The sequence below is a fragment of the Bombyx mori genome, chromosome 17 (assembly GCF_030269925.1).
Source record: "Bombyx mori chromosome 17, ASM3026992v2".
Classification (NCBI taxonomy): Eukaryota; Metazoa; Arthropoda; class Insecta; order Lepidoptera; family Bombycidae; genus Bombyx; species Bombyx mori.
Window position 1 is genome coordinate 482,684 of NC_085123.1, and position 19,475 is coordinate 502,158.

The 19,475-nt window shown below is 40.9% G+C and overlaps 2 protein-coding genes across 2 annotated transcripts; one reads left to right on the top strand and one right to left on the bottom strand.

The window, feature by feature from the left end:
- Window positions 1-5,527: 5,527 nt before the first annotated feature.
- On the top strand, window positions 5,528-11,490 carry LOC101740194 (uncharacterized). Its single transcript, XM_004927153.4, has 5 exons — window positions 5,528-5,808; window positions 7,235-7,364; window positions 7,955-8,077; window positions 8,509-8,635; window positions 11,344-11,490. The coding sequence occupies exons 1-5, from the start codon at window positions 5,569-5,571 to the stop codon at window positions 11,399-11,401; spliced, it is 678 nt and encodes a 225-aa protein (XP_004927210.1). The 5' UTR covers window positions 5,528-5,568; the 3' UTR covers window positions 11,402-11,490.
- A 5,261-nt stretch (window positions 11,491-16,751) lies between these two features.
- LOC110385397 (uncharacterized) lies at window positions 16,752-19,216 on the bottom strand. The gene is made up of 4 exons (XM_038016805.2): window positions 19,074-19,216; window positions 18,542-18,656; window positions 17,255-17,417; window positions 16,752-16,948 (listed from the first exon to the last, which is right to left on the bottom strand). The coding sequence occupies exons 1-4, from the start codon at window positions 19,127-19,129 to the stop codon at window positions 16,767-16,769; spliced, it is 516 nt and encodes a 171-aa protein (XP_037872733.1). The 5' UTR covers window positions 19,130-19,216; the 3' UTR covers window positions 16,752-16,766.
- Between the last annotated feature and the right edge of the window lie 259 nt (window positions 19,217-19,475).

Here is a 19,475-nt window from a genome sequence, read left to right on the forward strand (position 1 = left end):
CCCACTCGTAACAGACCCCGTTGATCGAGAATTGGCGCTAACTTTATTATAGTGCGAGAACAAGATTTTCCACTTTTAATTGCACTAATTTCGCTAGCGAATGTAAGAGACTGAACATGTTTTACAATGGTAAAGAGAGAGTCTTCTAGTTCTGTAAAAGTTAAAAAAGATTTGATACGTTTTTCTGGCGGACGAGTTGCGTTTGCAATAAAACGTCGACACCAGGCAAAGATGCGTTGTAGCCTCAACAATGAAGAGTACTTCTCAATTAACTGAGTTAGAATACTATTGTTAGAAGATTCCAAAAGAACATGGCACAAGAAGCTGGATTTTACTTCGGCTAATTCCTTTAGATAAGGTAATTTTTCAGACACCGGCCATGTAGAAGAATTCGAGATTATCCATTTGGGTCCTGTCCACCAAGTGGAACAAGCCACAAGCTGAGAACAGGTAAGACCACGACTGCAGTAATCTGCTGGATTATCATACGTTGGCACATGATACCAATTTTCGACAGATAAATTATTTAACAGCTTCACGACACGATGTGCAACGAAAGTTTTAAGACGATGAGGTGCTGTTTGCAGCCATGATAGTACAGTTGAGCTATCAGTGAATGCCCATATCTTTGAAATTGTTATGTTTGAGGTTTGAGTTTCATTTAGTAAATTACTAATATGCTTCAATATTTTTGCTAGTAATACAGCACTACATAGCTCCAATCGGTTGACAGTAAGAACTTTTAATGGAGCTACTTTAGATTTTGCAATAAGCAAGTGAGATGTAATTTCACTGTCGGTAGTTATACGTAAGTACACAGAACAACCATAAGCCTTGGTAGATCCATCACAAAAACCTACAAGTTCGTATGATTTTGAATGAGGAGGTACAATTAGTCGAGGAATTTTAATATCCTTCAGATAGTGAAACTCAGATGTAAATAGATGCCACTGAGACAACATATCTGACGGTACAGTTTCATCCCAGTCAAGCTGAAGGCGCCATAGTTCTTGTATGGTAAGCTTAGCTATTAGAACCATTGGGGCTAACCATCCGAGTGGATCATAAATTCTGGCGACGTTTGATAGAATAGCACGTTTTGTCTTCCCTGGAGTGAGTTCTGATAAAGCATAAGTGAAGTTATCATCAGCTGGATCCCATTGGACTCCAAGAATCTTGATACTTTGTTTTTGTTTTTCATCACAAAATATTTTTGGAACTTGACAATGTTCCGTTGGTATCTGAGTGAGGAATTCGGGTGAGTTGCTACTCCATTTACGTAATTCGAACTTAGCACGCGCTAACATTTGTATTAACTCTTCCTTATGTTTCAGTGCAGTTTCAATAGATGTAGCACCAACAGTGATGTCATCCATGAAAGTATCATGACGAAGACTAGCAGCTGCTAAGGGCCACTCTTTTTCGTAGTCAGAGGCTAATTGATGCAGAGTACGTATTGCCAGATAAGGGGAACTCGTAACCCCGTAGGTTACCGTTTTCAGCTCATACTCAGTTACAGGATCAGAAGGAGAATCGCGCCAAAGTATATGCTGCCATTTTCGGTCTTCTGGCCTAAGTTCGATGTTTCGATACATCTTACTGATGTCGGCAGTAAAAACAACAGCATGCAACCGAAATTTTGTAAGTATATCTCCTATATCGTTTTGAAGTTTTGGACCAGTATATACAAGATCGTTAAGAGATTTGCCATTGGTAGTTTTGGCGCTAGCATCGAATACAACCCTAAGTTTAGTCGTTGTACTTTCCGGGCGAATGACACAATGATGAGGAATTATATACTGCCCGATTTTATTCGAGTCACCGCTAGGCTCCATATGCCCTAACAACTTGTATTCGCGCATAAAGGCGGTGTACTCTTTTTTCAACTCTAAGTTTCGATCAAGGCGTCGTTCTAGGTTAACGAGCCGAGAGAAAGATTGGTTGAAAGAATCGCCTAGTTGACTGATAGGTTCTTTGAGAAGCATAGGTACAACATATCTGCCGTCGGGATTACGATACGTTAGATTTGAGTACATTTGTTCACATTTAATATCTTCAGGGTTTAAAATAACCTGATTTGGAGGTTCTTCGATCTCCCAGAATCGCTTGAGTCCCTCGTCCAGAGAACGTGTGGATGCTAAGAGAGAAGATATTGTTGGCGGAGATAAATGGTTTGTATCAATTTTACCGGTGATGACCCAACCAAATACGCTGTGTAAAGCTACCGGTAGATCATGACTGGGCTGAACGCGTTGACCGTCATAAATACTATGGAACAGTTCTGCGCCGAGTAGTAAATCTACATTTGATGGTTTATCAAAATTCTCATCTGCGAGGACCAGATGTTTAAAAGATTCACGAAGATTACTAGGTAAGTTTGTAGCAGGCATTTTACTCGTTATAGTATTTACTACGATAGGATTAATGTTGAAATGAGGATTTTCTGAAGTACGAGAAAGTACAGTGCAAGAAGTAACTCCAGTCACGTGATGTACAGCATTTTGACCTAGACCAACTACGGCTAATGGACAGCGACGTAATGGTAAGCCCAAACGTTGACAGCATGACTTGGTAATGAAACAATCTTGAGCACCACTATCAATCAACGCACGTACAAGAAATGATTGATTAGTACTGCGAGGATGACGAACGCGAACTACACAAGTACCCAAAAGAACCACCGAGCGACTGTAGCCCACATACGCATTAGTGGAGGCTGCAGTGCTAGACTCGAAGGTGGGATTACGCGTGATCTCGTCCGGGCGTACGTCAACTGTGACCATGCCACTCACAGCTGTATTGACCTCATGGAGAAGCGTATGATGTCGTTGTCCGCAAGTAGAACAATTTAATTTTGAATAACATTTGTTAATGTTATGATTTTGGCGTAAACAGTTTTTACATAAAGATTTTGATGTCACTAAATTAAGCCGGTCTTGTATGCCTAAAGCTTGAAATTTAGGACACTTATATAGATTATGTTGTTGTTCACAACAGCTACACGGTGCGCCGGTGTTGACACTTGAAGATATATTTGAATTAACGGGCAATGATGTTGATTTCAAATAAGGTTTTTTAGAAAAACATTCATTGCGAGGTGCACTCTTATAATTTGTGAGTTGTTTATTAGTTTGTTGTATACGTACAACAGATGACGAGCTTGGTTCACTAACCTCTAGTATCTTAACATAGTGTTGTAAAAAAGTTAGTAAGTCGTTTATAGTAGGTAGGTTATTTGAATTTTCCTGTAACTGTGATTCAAATCTTTTACGAGTGTCACTGTCTAAAGTACGGGACGCCAAATAGAATAATATAAATTCACCAAGATTGGGAATGTTTATTGCCTTGAGGGCATTGACACTTTCGTATAATAAATTATTTAATGTCAATAAATCATTAATGTTAGAACTTTTCAATTGCTGAAATTGTATAATTTTGTCTAAATAAGATGTAGCTAATAATCTTTTATTTTCAAATCGACCCACTAGCGCATCGAAAACTATTTGATAATTATCAGATGTAACAGGTACCCCTTTGGCAATCGATAAAGCAGCACCCGATAGACACGATATTAAATAATGAAATTTCTCAATTGCTGTAATATTCTCATTCTCGTGTACAAGCGACGTAAATGTATCATAAAAAGTCCGCCATTGCTCAATTCTACCATCAAACTTGATTAAATTAATTTTTGGTAAACGTACTTGCTGACCAAACGGCTTGGGTGAGACGTAATGCGACGCGGATGCGCCGGCGTTGCCGGGGTCGGCGTTGGACGCTTCCCATATCGCGTAATACATGTCGTCAAATGCCTTAACAACTTGCATATCGATTTTGTCTTTAGGATTAATTTCAAGTTTTATCGCATTTATTTGATTAGTTAGATCTAAATATTCTTGCCGTAAAACATCTAGACGTTTGTATCGAACATTGAATTGAGATAATTTTGACGAATCTGATGCAATTTGTTGTGATAAGTTATAAAGTATTTGTATGTCCTTAAAAACATATTCACGTTGACTTGTTAGGAGTTTTAATTTGAGTTCTGACATTATAGAATACGTAAATTATAGTAACAATACAAATATAATTGGAATTTGAATACAAAAATTATGTTGCAAATGAATGCTATTTTTACAACCGAGAAATTTCTTAAACTACCTACGTCACTTGAGATTTATAAAAAAAATATTGTTATTTTATGCTTTAAATAGTAAAATAATATTATAAAATAATAGTTATATTGTTATTAGGATAAGATTAAAGCGAAATGAAATGTAGAACTAGAGTTTTCTAACGAATATGCCCCTAGTTACCATAGGTTATTCGCGCTCGAAACGGACCACTAAATATGTTTTGAATTTAGATGTTTGGGACTGGAAAAAGGATAAATTTTAGGACTCACTCTGTATTTCGTTGATGCACTATTCAATTTTTCTCACTGGCGAGAGTTATATGTGCTGATTGATCAACAAATCACAATTTTATTGTTTTTGCACCGGCACCATGTTTTTAGTTTTTTTTTTTACACACTTCGCGCCATTTTCATACGCGCGTAGTTTTTCTTGTAGTGTCAACAGATGGCGTGGATAGGGGATTGAGGAAGGAATAAGGAAAAGGAAGTCCCAACAACATCGACGTCTATCGCTATTTCTTGTGTGTTTTCTTGTGTATTTTATTAAACATTATTGAAACGAACGTATTTTGTGTATTTCATACGCATTTTGCAACTGTTACCTACATTGTGTAACGTACGTCGTTAAAACAGATTAATAACAATAAAATCAATAAATAATAAATTAATATTTTGATTGTTGCTGATGGGTAGAGGAGCTCTAAGCCCATCTGCATTATAGACTATTGGATGTGGTGTTTATTTATAATTGGATATTGGACATATGGACATTATGCCTAATGCTGAATAACTGAAATTCGATCATAGTCTCTGATAGCGTAAGATTTATTCTATGTATTATATTTTTTCTTGTGTTATTAACATTAAAAAAAAATACAATTTGTTCATTTCTTTTTATTGCTCTTATAGGCAGATGAGCATACGGCCCACCTGGTGCTGAGTGATTATCGTCACCCATGGACATCAGCAATGCCAGGGGCACAGCCAAACCGCTGCCTACCGCATTAAGGTCTTCAATCATCACAGTTAAATCGGTTGACAAACTTTTTTGTCTTTACGAAGTGTTATATAATAAATATACACCGGCTTCGAATGGATTACAAGAGCTGATAGTATGATTTTGTATTCATGATATTGAAAACAATCTGTGTTGTGTATTATAATACGATTATAATAAATATATTTGAAATGTAACTTAATATTAATCTGGAATTTCGTTCAGTGTACTTTACATGTCTACGGACATAATACTCGTTCTAGATTACAATGTTACTAATTGTAAATATGTAATAAATCACATTGACCATTGATATAACACCGAACTGTCAAAAACGTTTTAGTGCAAAAGAATAAACTAAGATTACTCGTCACGTCATTGTATTCTGACAGTTCTTGTTATGACATCTGTCAAACCTTTCAAATATTAGACAAAAATGGAGCCGGACTTAAATATTTTGGACACTAGAGACACCGAGCCACCAGACATAAATAATTTGACCACCCAGAGCAGCATTTTTAGCGGTGGTGGTTGTGGGGAGCTGTGTCTAGCTCAAAATGTGGTATTCGACTTCACTCCTAATGAAGAAGACAATGCGTATACGATGAACAAATGCTGTGACTTCTGGGAGGCCGTTGGCGGATGTGCTGAGTTGAAAAAGTTGAAGGTTTTGCCGGTAACGACTTCTCTAACTAGTTTACGAGGGCAGACCACCACTAACAAATCATCCATGCCATAGAAACACTAATATTTGCCAAGAAATATAAAAAATACTAGCTGACCCGGCAGACTTCGTAGTGCCTCAATCCATGAATAAGAGACCTAAATTTTTGTATAAAATAAACAAAAGGAATCCGTCCGACGGGGACACATCAAATGAAAAACAAAATTGTTATTTTTATTTAATTTCGAGCATTTTCATATTTATCTACCTTTTAAACCTTCTCTGGACTTCCACAAATAATTCAAGACCAAAATTAGCCAAATCGGTCCAGCCGTTCTCGAGTTTTAGCGAGACTAACGAACAGCAATTCATTTTTATATATTATGACCTTGTACCAAACTCGACCCCACGAAAGCTAGTCACTGATTCATTACATTTAACTTTGAATTTATTCATCTCGTCATACAAATGAGTTTGTGCAAAATTTAACTTTAAAGCATAGTCGGGCTTCATGTTTTAAAGCACTCATATGGCTTTTAACGGAACTAAAAGCTGTGGACCGTGGGACAGTTGTTTGCTAACTCGTTTACTTGAACAGTTAACTTCCCTTTTGTTTACCTTTCAATATTAATTTTGGTTCGATAACTAACGATATCCGTGAACTAAATTGATTTTGGAAGTTATGTTATAGTTTCTTAATTGATTCTGTATGATTTACGATGAATTTTTGTTAATGTATAGCACAGAGAACTAGACGCTATAAACAAAAGTGATTGTAATTAATTTAATGCTTTTTTTTGGGTTGCTATTTAACGATCATTAGTGTTGTCAATAAAATGGATTTTGAAAACAATTACCAGTTCTGTGAAATATTAATTTCCTATTTATTAACTGTGTGTGTATGTGTTTGTCAACTTTTTGCACTGTACTATCGCAATTCACTTTTCCTCGCTTCCCTTCAGTATGCTTAATGCCGTTTGCTGCGAGGGGCGCTGTTCCAATACATACGAATTCCAGTTAACTTTTACGCTATCGAGAACATTAAAAAACTTGCACTAAGCCTAAGCACACAGGTTGTTATGCTTCGAATAGAATTTCCTTCGCGTCGCTGCCACACTATTATAATCGTGTCGATTATGCCTACAATTTTCCAGAAGATTCTCGGTAGACTCGACTTATATATGTCAAGAATATTCACGGGGCCATTAGACAATTCTCGATACAGATAGAACATTCGGGTTTTTATATGATGACAGATGTCGTTACTCGTACCAGCACAAAAACAATAATATTAAAAAAATAAAACACCCAATAAGTTTAGTAGTTCAATTCAGTACCACACTTTAGTTTTAGTTACGAAGGCGGGCGATATCGACACGCTCTAACGCATCGTTTACTTGCGGAGGCCAAATTGTAATAAAGACCAATAATTTTACAGGAAAAACAATCAGTAAACAAGTCGAGAATAAGTCAAGATATTTCGAAGCCATTATTAGTTCACGAAACAGTGAAATCTGAGGTTGAAGGAAGGTCAGCTTTATCTATGCTAGAAATTGTAGAAGGCAAAGGTGAAGTAAGCTAAAATATTGATTTGACATATCCTCTATAAAAACATTTTCCAGAACACAGTATTAGCTAAAACATTCCAAGCGTACCCTAAAAGGTAAGACGCCCGGTGTACGCATTATGCGACTCTACAGGGACTTATCCTTCACTAAATATATTTTTTTCTATATAAGTAGGCGCATAAAGTACCTATTCAGAAATGACTTTAATGATGAAGCAATAATATCGAGTGCACAAATCAAATCCACAAATTTTATGAATTACTGTTTGTGAGGCGTGCTGTGAACCTGCACACCCGTAGGTACAACTTGCCACCGCCCTCCCTGCATCAATCGCGAAGTAGTTATTCACTTCATCTTAAAGATTGCCACATCGGTTATACAGTACAAAATATGTGACTTCGAGCCTTCGATCATTCGAGGTAATGGATCAAGATACATGGCGGAATTGACGTTCTAACATCGACAAGCATCGGTAACCACTTAACACTCGACGAACGCAAATATGACGAACGCACAAAAACACTACTATTATAGTTACACAAGAGTCGCAACAGCAGATCCAAGATTCTGTTTACTGTGTTTCTTCTCAGGTTTGATCAATCGTGTTTTTGAAACTAAAATGCCGCAGTCTTCATGCGCAGTCAGTGACAGAGAATATCTGGATCACTGCATCATTGAACGCAGACAAAGCTTGAAGCTGACGAAAAAACCTGGTAAAGTGATTCTGAAATTAAGTTTCTTCTATTTTTCCCTTAGTCTCTCCATAAAAGGGATTTGAAAAAAGTTAGTAATAAGCAACAAGTTGGCTGTAGCCTGACATTGCCAACTTGCACTGGCGAGCGGGTCGAAAATCCTTTAAAATAGTAAGGAAGAGCTGCTACAGTTAATAATCTAGGGCAAATTACAAAGGGAACGGGAGAAAGGCGATATCGTGTGAACAACAGCGCCTGCTCATAGTTTCTACCTGCAGTATCTAAGATTCAAGTCGCCTAAATGATAGCCGACCTTCCCTAAAAGAGTAAATTCAAAAATGAAGATATGCAGTATGTATGTATCTACTGATACATAGTCAGATCAACTATTATCATTCCAATTAGACTTAGTCTTGTCCAACTGAACATTCAATTAAACAATATTGTTACAGCTAGCACAAAGCTAAAAGGAAAGTCTTCTAAAGCTGACACCCTGACCAATTCACCTAAAATGGATAGTGCTGACGAAGTAACCAAGCTGAAAAAGGCCATGTATGAATGGGATGCTAAACATCCAAAGTAAGTGGACATATCATTTCTAAGCAGATTCCGTTTCGTGAATTCAAACTTTTTTTAACGGGCCGAACCTCTTACGCGGTGTCCGTGCCTAGAGGACACGTGGGGTATTTGGGACTTGACAGCCTACAGATGTTGGGAGCAGACCGAGGGACCAAGGTTATACTCACTAAACGACTCCCTTGTACTTTCTGATCCGACATCCGATCTCCAACCGGGTTAGAACCCAAACAGAGTAGAGGGGTTTGCGCTGTCAAACCTATAACCAGACTCACGGGACATCCTTAGAACGCCCAACCGATTGGACGAACACTATTAACAATCATAGTATGCTTTACTTTATAATTGTCTAATCATACGATCCGTTTGAACAGCTATAATTTGGAGGTAGTAGAAAGATAGATAAATCTTACCGCCATTTAGTAATATCTCCAAGGATGTCCATCGCTAAAGACTTTTCAAATCTGAATAGAAGAAAGACATGCGCGTGCAGCATGCCATGAACGAGATCGCGCTCTTGATTTATTTCAGCCGTTGGGCAAGCAAAACACCTGACTTTAAGTACCGAAGCCCATACATACCACACGAACATTTTTTTCACTTTTTTTTTTTTTTTTTTCGGGCCGGGGGCCGAACCTCCTACGAGGTCCCCGCGGCTAGGGGGCGCGCGGGGTATGTGAGACTCAACGATCTGCAGGTGTTGAGAGCAGATCGCGGGCCCAAGGATTTTAGGGCCCACCCACTAAACGACTCCCCTGCACTCTTACACCCGACGTCCGATCTCCGTCCGGGGTCAGAACCCGTTCAGAGTAGGGGGGTTCCCGCGGTCAACACTACAACAAGACACGCGGTGCCACCCCGAGGACGCCCGACCGACGGGTCGTCGAGGCGATAGTCGACGACCAACGACGTCGGTCTCCGCGGTACGGCGGCCCTACCAGGCCGCCCGGGCGGTGCCGCTGGTGTTCCGGGATACCCCGCTGGGCCAGAACCAGCCTGCCGGGTCGGAACGCGATACACCGCCGACCGGGTTGCTCTTCAACAGTATGTTCGGCGACGACAGCGTCGACGAAAATGCGGACCGCATCGCAGTCCGCAGCCGCCGACGCGCCGTCCCGTCCTCCTGGTGCCAGCGCGCTAGAGTGACGGTAGCGTGCGGCGCAGCCTCAACCCCCTTAGGTCGCCCCGTGACCATCACCGGGAGGAGAGTGCCTCCTCATAGGGGCTGGAGCTGGACAAACGCCCTCCTCCGAACCCTGGCTCGACGGCGGCGGCACGGCGCCGAGAGGGAAGAAGAGCTCTCCCTCTCCCGTTCCGCCGCCTCCTTCTGCGAGATGGTGGACTCGCAGAAGTCGAGCATCGCCTGCCAGGACTCGTCGCTGCCGAGCATCGTAGCCACGACGGTCGGAAGCGACAAGTCCGGTCCTATTTTTGCAACGAGGACGCGGCGCTGCTCCGCGAAAGCGGTGCAGTACGCGAGCGTGTGCTCCACCGTGTCCTCGTTGCAGCCACTGCAGTGGTGGCACTTCGGCGTCGGCTCCCTCCGGGCGACGAGGTGCAGATAGCGACCGAAACAGCCGTGTCCCGTGAGCACCTGCGTCGCTCGGAAGGTGAGACGTCCTCGGTCGCGATTCACCCAGTCCGAGAGGACCGGGCGGATCGCCTCGACGGTCCGTCGCCCGTAGGCGGGGTCCGCCAGGCGGCGAGACCACGCCTCGAGCACGGCACGCCGAGATTGAAGCTTCCGCGCTCGAACTTCCGCCGCGCCGGGACGGGGCTCCCCCCTAGAGCGGAGATCGCATCGCCACGCGTAATCCGCAGCGAGCGCCTCCGCTTCCAGGTCCCAGGGAGGCGTCCCAGCTAGCACGCACGCCGCCTCAAACGAGACGGTGCGGTATCCACGAACCGCCCTGACCGCAATCGCGCGCTGCGGACGTCGCAACGCCGCAACGTTGTCGCGGGTCAGGGCGTGAACATTTTTTTCCCTACCCATACGCTGATAACCCAAGAGCAAGCTATTCCAGCAACGCCTGGACGGTTGGGTGAGCTCACGGGCTTAATCTGATAGAATTTGCTAACACTAGCAAGAGCAGTGCTTCGCAGAATACCACCGGATCGGTATCGTGACCCACTGAGAAGATCCGGTGAGAGACTCAGTGGGCTGTGTCTATGGGCTACTTTGTCGAACTCTTCGTCCGTGACCGGTGCTTGAGAGGCTTAAAAGCAACGAGAGTGAATCCAGAGGATCCGACAAGACATGTTTCGAGCGACGGCGGCTTTGCATGGTCGGATAAGAGTACACGAATGCTGTGTCAACATAGACAACATTCAGGTTGTGTATCCTACTGTGAAATCAGACTGACTACACATGAAGCATATAGTCAGTCCTGCACTATAATAACAGCTGTCTGAATATCAGCAATGATTCGCGGCAGAAATTAGTCCGATGCTGGTAGCTACCTGTGAAAGCTTATAATACGCCCTACCAGTGTCAGATCGTGGATTTGAGTGATTGTATACGTGCCACTGCGTTCCATGCAAGCTTATTAGTGCAGTAAAAGTGTAGTAAAACTTGAAGTTATTGACAAACTTTTCATGATGTATTTTTAACAAAACTTATAACGGTGGAACCATAGCGATCTATCAGAACCTTTCTACTGTTTTATTTAAATTGTGCGTGTAACAAAGTATTGACTAAGCAAAGTTTACAGGTCGATGGAGCCTCCTGGTCACTCGCCGGCTCTGACCCACTGTGTGCTGCAACGATGAAGCTTGAACACTTTTACCGTTTACCGTATCCCTGCTTAGAGAGTAGTAGATATCGTAATTAGTATTTTTTATTATAAAAGTGAAACAAACGTTCTTTATTTAATAAATACCTTAAGACATAATTTAAAAAAGTTTAACAGATGAAATCATGGCCGGTTTTTATAAGTAATTAACTCTTATATTTGTAGCTCTGATAGATATTTTAACATGTAAGCTTTCCAGTGGTCTGCGATTCTTATTATTTTTTATTGCATAGTTGTGTGGACAAGCTTACAGCCCGCCTGGTGTTGAGTGGTTGAATACAGTTGAAACTTCGGGCTCATGACCCGAGGAGGGTGGCAGTATTCACCTCAAAGGATTTCGGTAAACTATAATCGATCAGATGGAACGTGAGCTCGTACACCCATTACAATAGAAAATATTATCACTACTGGTGGTAGGACCTCTTGTGAGTCCGCACGGGTAGGTACCACCACCCTGCCTATTTCTGCCGTAAAGCAGTAATGCGTTTCGGTTTGAAGGGTGGGGCAGCCGTTGTAACTATACTTGAGACCTTAGAACTTATATCTCAAGGTGGGTGGCGCATTTTCGTTGCAGATGTCTATGGGCTCCAGTAACCACTTAACACCAGGTGGGCTGTGAGTTCGTCCACCCATATAAGCAATAAAAATAAAAATAAAACCAACTTAACTATGTTACCAAGTCTACAGACCTTTCCACTGCGCGCGTACTAACTACACCCTCCTTCGTAAAACAGCAACGCACAATCACAACAAAACACAGATTATAGCACAATAACCCAGATTGCCCACAGTGAAAATATTTATATGCCGTGTTAAATTGCCGAGGAATGTTTGGGAATGTTTGCTAAATGGCGATATTGCCTCGAACCGGCGTTGCGCTACGGGCTTCAATTCAATTTGGTGTTGCAATTAGCTTACAAACAGACCGTACGTATGGCGCGTGATGGTGGTATTCAATCATTTAAAGTTTCTTAATATTATTATATGCTATCTAACTTGTAGCGCCTTGTACTAATATCATCTCATTGGCTCTGTAGACCGAATGGTAAACCGTCGACGTTGCCCAAAGCACGTCATTACGGATCCTCCTTATCCATTAACGGTGCTTTTAGGCACCACAAGCACCGGTCACCGTCCTCGTCGAACCCGTTGCTTGCGATGAAGGGCTCGACGAGCGGATTAACCCATAGACACAGCCCACTGAGCTTCTCGCCGGATCTTCTCAGTGGATCACGTTTCCGATCCGGTGGTAGATTCTGCGAAACACTGCTCTTGGTAGGGTCAGTGTTAGCAACAGTCCGGTTTGACCCCGTGAGCTCACCTACAAACGTTAGGGTGAAGCTGAAATAGCCTCTCAAGGCTATCAGCATAGGTAGGGGGAAAAAAATCTCATTGGCAGACGAAGAGAACAAGAATTTAGAATTGAAGGAAAATAAAAGCTGTGAATAAAAAATAGCGCCGGTCATCCGGTTACGTAATAATATCTCTTTTGTATCTTTCCGCGTTTTACACATGGATTTATCAAAGGATCGTTGGACGGTACATTCTGACAAAGACAATTTTTTTCAATAGCCAACAATTTTTTTTTTCTATTTCATTCGATTTATACTTTTGATGTTTTTGTTTCCCTTTCATTTTTGTTTTAGTATCCTGCTGAATAAATATCACTCTATTTCGTATAATGATATAAACGACCAAGGGCCACTACACAAAATATATCCCGACCAAAACAATTTTAGACGGTAATATCTCGTCAACCTATTAAGCTGATTTATTTTATAACCTCATCAAATTGGTTTTACTTTTATATTTAATTAACCACAGAGATAGTTAAAATTAAACCTTTTTATCGTCTTTGTAAAGAGAGGAGGCATAGAGCTCACCGTTGTTCATGGACATTAGCAAAGCCAAGACCACAGGTGGTATTGATGGTAGGACCTCTTCTGAGTCTGCGTGTGTAGGTACCACCTATTTCTGCCGTGAAGCAGTAATGCGTTTTGGTTTGAAGGGTGGGGCAGCCGTTGTAACTATACTGAGACCTTAGAACTCATATCTCAAGGTGGGTGGTGGCATTAACGTTGTAGATGTCTACGGACTCCCCGTAACCACTTGAAAAAAAACAGTCGAGCCGCTGCCTTTTGCAAATCGAATTAATACTGTTCGCAGCATCTTTACAACACATGTTTTTATCCTCTTATTCGCGTCAGCTGGTGTAAGTTAAAAATAAACGACTCCTTATTTTCTCACAGCAACGAACAGGTGAAATTTGATTTAAATCGTGAACGTCTAACGTTGTTGGCGCATCGATGTGAAATGAGATTAAGCGACCGTGGCGCCGGTGGCGAGACCGGAAACTAATCTATTTATAGGTAAAAGGAAATTGACGCGACCCGATATATGTAGGTAGGTAGCCCGCATTATTTTTGATATTTAAATTCTATACGACAAAGCTAAGGCCTAGGATAGCTAAATTTAGGTTTCATAAAACGTATTGAAAATTATGACATATTCGAAATGAAAACTTGAATGTTAGAAATTATGAAATAAATGCAAGCTTGAATTTTTTATTTATTTACTAGTATTATTTATCACATTATTTCATTTTTATTCTATTATTAAATTGTAATCAAGTAACTTTATTCAATTTCACTTTTTGATGAATTAAGATTCAATCACAAAATATAATTATTTTGGCTAGAAAGAGGTCGACAGAGCATTTAGAACAAAAAGTTGTGTCTCACGCTATTTTGATTCTGCCGCGTAATAAGCAGTGTAGGAATATACGACAAAGGAAAGATCTTCCACCGAGCGGGTGATATTGCTCGGTAGACCGACGGTCCGAATGTTGTTGTTCGGAACTTGTATATATGCGCCTTATCTTGAAAATGTCGTAAGCGAGATTCAGGCATCTGTCAATTATCTTGCGTTGTATGATGGCTACCCGCCACATCACTCCCCTCCGAGACTGGAGGTCGTGTAATTTTTTAGTTAGCGTTGTCCGTGCTGAGATTAGCTTGCAAGGGCCAGTACTGCTCGAAGCCTGCGGTGAGTCGAGGCTGAGCTTGAATGCTACGTGCGTGTCGCCAGTGCTGCTCGAAGTTTGCAGTGAGTCGAAACTGAGCTGAATGCTGCGTGATTGTCGCCAGTGCTGCTCGAAGTCTACGGTGAGTCGAGACTGAGCTTGAATGTTGCGTGCGTGTCGTGCGTAGTCCATTTGATGCAGAGCTGCCACGCCGGAGATGTGTGACCCCAAGCGTTGATGATCCGGTCGTGGACTGCGATGAACTGTAGCGGCGTGATAAGGCAGTGAAGTTGCGTGCCGTAGGAGCAGGAAGCGCGGTGAGTCGGCTGCGATGGTCCTGTTGAGGCTGCGATGCTGGCTTGCTGTGGGACGACTGTCAATGACGTGCTTTTATTTGCGAAAATGCAGGGGATTGTGGTAGCCGAAGTTCTTGTTGCGCTGATGATGAATCCTGATTCCCGTGCGTTGCGTGTTCACATCTCGTCGCAGGTCACCAGTTTGGGATGTTTAACGACGAAAGGAAAGATCTTCCACCGAGCGCGTGATATTGCTCGGTAGACCGACGGTCCTTCTGTTGTTGTTCGGAACTTGTATATATGCGCTTTATCTTGAAAATGTCGTAAGCGAGATTCAGGCAGCTGTCAATTATCTTGCGTTGTATGATGGCTACCCGCCACAGCAGGATGACTTTTAACTAGCAATAGAGCTGACAAAACAGATTTTATACTTTGCTTTGAGTGCTTTTCCTTACCGAGGGATACACGACCCTATTATTATTGTACATGCTAAAAGCATGGTTCTTCACCGTCGAGAAACAATCAGGCGTCCGGATTTGAAGAGTTGAGCATCTTAACATCTCACATCAATCGAAACCTCGGCGCCATTCTAGTCACGATGTATGTGTCGGGGCCCCCTATTGCTAAGATGGGCCGCCAACTCGATGGTTTATTTCGTCTCATTAAAAGAGGACACGAGCAAGGCAAGGATTGATGTTTTTATTTTTTTATTGCTTTGACGTGTGGACGAGCTCACAGCCCACCTGGTATTAAGTGGTTACTGGAGCCCTTAGAAATCTACAATGTAAATGCGCCACCCACCCTGATAAATGTCTTTGTCTAGCTTCTATGAATCGAAGTCTAGGCTCGAAAATGAACATTTAGCGGCGAGTACCGAAGAAATTGTACTACCACCACTACCCAAAGGTGGCTCAGACTACTTTTTGTCAAGTAGATCCAAATCGTCTACATGTTAAGAAACAAAAAAAAAACAATCGAAAGCTTCACATTGAAAGTACTACATGCGTCGTATAACATTTAATACTATCCTTGAATAAATCTAATTTGTTATATTGAATGGTATAATTATATTTTTTGGATGATAAAGTGTTTCATATAACATCAAAGAACACATACTAGTCGTTTAATATTACATTTTCCTCAAGGAGCCGCTCAATTTTGTATCCTTGTATTTATTATTTCCATTATATTTAAATTGGTTGGTAGCTACGTGATTATTTTACGCTGGAACAATCAGAAATCGGGAGTGGTCACGTGTACTACCTTTTTCCTTCCGTATAACCGATTGAGAGATGAGCTGACGGCTCAACTGGTGTTAGGTGGTTGCCGGACTCCACCGACGAAATAACCTTAAAACATGAAGTTGGCGTTTCTATTATATCGTGAAGCTGCAGGATTGATTGAGATTGCAAGCACGTGTTAAATGTAATAAAAAAAAACCACGCAGAAGATTTGAACCAGCATGATGAAGATGTCGCAAGCTTGGCCACATTACTGGTTACTAGGCGTCGTTAGGACACACGGAAGTTGCAAAGAATCGCCATCAGCATTAAGAACTCATTAATAAATGGAACTGACTGAGCAGGTTACAATGGTTCCTTTGTTTTGAAACTAAACATTTTTTAAATGGTGGTAGAATTTTCTGTACAATATTGGCTTCGTTTAAATAATTTACGTGTCCCTAATTGGTTTTTTGTAGAGGTAGTATGTCTATTAGATATATTGGTATATATAATATTATTATTTTTCTTTAATAATCTGCGTAATGGTTTGGTCTATCTTGATAGACCACTCTAGGTATTGTTAATAGTATACCGCAACATACCTGTTGTACCTTTTTCAGTATTTCTATAGAAGATAAAACAATTGTTTAGAAGAGATTGCTTTTATCAATAAAGCCGCCTTGTAAAAATATACCTGTTGACTGTTTTTGAATGTTAATTGTGGTTTGGTGTACAATAAAGTGTATTCGCTCTCCCTCTCTCTCTAAAAATACAAACCTCGTGAAATAATAGTTCATTTTTTTAATTATACATGATACGCATTTGCAAGCTATCGGTTTTGACGCGCATGTCAAAACTGCGCATGTCAGACAATCGCTGGTTGGTCCTCTCGGCGTCCCGGGGTGCATACTCGCTTGCGGTGCATGGACAACAGGCCCCGCATCTGCAGAACGCACAACACATTTTGACTGTGCGTAATGCGCCTGTAAGTGCGAGAAAGATTCTATATGTAGGTCATAGGTCATATATTTGGTCACTATATTTTAGTCACAGTTCTTTTTTTTTTATTGCCCTTGTATGCAGGACGAGCACACGGCCCACCTGATGATGAGTGATTACCGTCGCCCATGGACTTCAGCAATGCCAGGGGCAGAGCCAAGCCGCTGCCTACCGCTTAATACTCTCCACAAGCCTCGTTTGAAGAAGGACATGTCATAGCGCTCGGGAAACACCGGGGAGGGGAGCTTATTCCATAGCCGGATGGTATGTTCCTAAATTTTCACACCCACCTATTTTCCTAGCCATCTCCAAGTGCTGTAGATAGGTTGTATCGGCTGTACTTTCTATTGGAGCTTCACATATCCTCACTATCTCTGGTCTCCTGGTGATGGTCTGCTTCATAGCAACACGAGTCCGCCCGGATAGAGGACAAGGACTGTCCGGTGATAGTTTCTGAAGTTTATTAGTCTTTTAGTTTTGTGTAAATAGCTGGTGGAAACCGCAATACTTTTATAGCTGCAGCTATATCTATCCTATTTATTTGACTTTGAGTCTTTGAAGTAACACGTATTTGAAGTCGTCGTGGACTAAAGGATACAAAGGTCGGTGCATTCGTATTGAGCGATACGACTGGGTCGGTGTTCGGATCCCGCAGGCAGGTACCAATTTTTCTAATAAAATACGAGTACTTTATGGTACAATCTGTATGCAGCGTCTCCTCAAGTACTTCGGACACGTGGCCCGACAAAATCCAGAGAACTTGGAAAAATTAATAGTTGTAGGTCACGTGGAAGGAAAGAGAAGTCGAGGAAGATTGCCAACCAGGTGGACGGACATTATCAAGGAGGCCACAAACACCAGCGTCCCGGGCGCCATTAAGCAGGCCGAATGCAGGCAGCATTGGAGGAAGCTGGTGCAAAAACTGGACCAAGGTGGTCACGACACTCAGTAATGAGGAAACGACAAAGAAGAAGAAGAAGAAGAAGAAGACTTTATGGTAGGCAGCGGCTTGGCTCTGCCCCTGGCATTGTTGACGTCCATGAGCGACGGTGACCACTTACCATCAGGTAATGTATGCTCGTCAGCCTACAAAGGCAATAAAAAAAAATAAAAAAAAACATAACAAAGTTCACGAATGTCTTCCACAATGGAGGAATAATAATCGTGTAATAAAAGTTGAACCAGCAAAAATTATAATTTGCGTAATCAGCGGAATTGGGGCGTTTTGTGAACCCACACGAATAGTTAACACCACAATGCGTATTTCTACGGTAAAGGAGTAAGGCGTTTCGGTTTGAAAAGTATGATAATCGTTGTACTCTAAAATCGAGACTATCTCAAGGTGGGTGGCGGCATTTATTTTGTAGATGTATATGGGCTCCGGCAACCTCTTAACACCAGGTAGGCCGTAAGCTCATCCGCCCAACTAAGCCATAAAAAGAAAAAAAAACTTCCCTAAAGTACCAGCATATATTTTACATTGTCTCAATTTAATCATATTATTGTTGCCCAACACACATTTCACAAACAAACAATCAAACAAGTATTTATAATTATGCAGATGGGTAGATAATTACCGGCCATTTCCGTAAACAATCAACCTTCGGCTTGCTTTCAAGTAACAATTCGGCTGAAGTTTGCTGAACCTGACCTTTCCACTCTCGTCTTCGACTCTTGCAAATGGGACGGCATCTGTTGGTGTTTTTGGTAATACTGATTTTAGCTCATTAACACTCAAGACTTTACACAGTTTCGCTAACTCAGACGAACATTAAGAGATTTACCGCTCGCAATAAAATGATTATGAGCCAGTTCTTGTGTGATGCGCAGACCTATTTATTATCCGGTTTGGTCACAAGAATTCTAATATATCACCAAAGTAAATACGTATGTTACTATTCTAATTTTAGTAGGTAATTTGAATTTGATGAAATTTTACGTTGGCATAATTTCTTTAGATTGTTAGGTCTACTTTCGTTAAGCTATTGTCAGGTATTAGAGATACATTGATCCAGAATTGAAGGAATGTATTGAACGTACTATATTAGATGTTCTACATCTGTATATTTGTTGGATTCATAAAATAAATTAAGTATTACAGATATTTACTTGCACAGATCTTGCGTATTATTCACATTTCTTTCAATTTTTGGAAGCTCTATCATTGTTGTATGTTTAATTTTTCGCCAAATACAATTCTTGATTACATTAATATTGTGATGTTGTAATTTGACATTTTTTTATTATTATTGTTATTGTTTAATAACATTTCATTTCACGAAGCGATATAATCTATACCGTCACTCAAATGTAACTTTAAAAGTTTGATATCATTAAATAAATGTAATTTTAAAAAAAAACGAAAATTTTATAAAATAATTCATTGTTGAGAATAGTTCAATTGATAATTTAAAAATATCCAATGTTAAATATTTTTCAGTAGATATTACTAAAAACACACATTTCTCAAAAAAAAAACTGTCATTAAGACACTGTCAATATCCTTATTAT

Bases quoted from the DNA above. Each gene is read 5' to 3' on its own strand.
- LOC101740194 (XM_004927153.4), top strand. From the start codon at position 5,569: ATGGAGCCGGACTTAAATATTTTGGACACTAGAGACACCGAGCCACCA. The intron at 5,809-7,234 runs GTAACGACTTCT...ATAATTTTACAG, and splicing joins AAAAGTTGAAGGTTTTGCCG to GAAAAACAATCAGTAAACAA. The intron at 8,636-11,343 runs GTAAGTGGACAT...CAAAGTTTACAG, and splicing joins TGGGATGCTAAACATCCAAA to GTCGATGGAGCCTCCTGGTC.
- LOC110385397 (XM_038016805.2), bottom strand. From the start codon at position 19,129: ATGATAGAGCTTCCAAAAATTGAAAGAAATGTGAATAATACGCAAGAT. The intron at 18,657-19,073 runs GTAAATATCTGT...AAACACCAACAG, and splicing joins AATACGCAAGATCTGTGCAA to ATGCCGTCCCATTTGCAAGA. The intron at 17,418-18,541 runs GTAATTATCTAC...AATAAACTTCAG, and splicing joins ATTGTTTACGGAAATGGCCG to AAACTATCACCGGACAGTCC.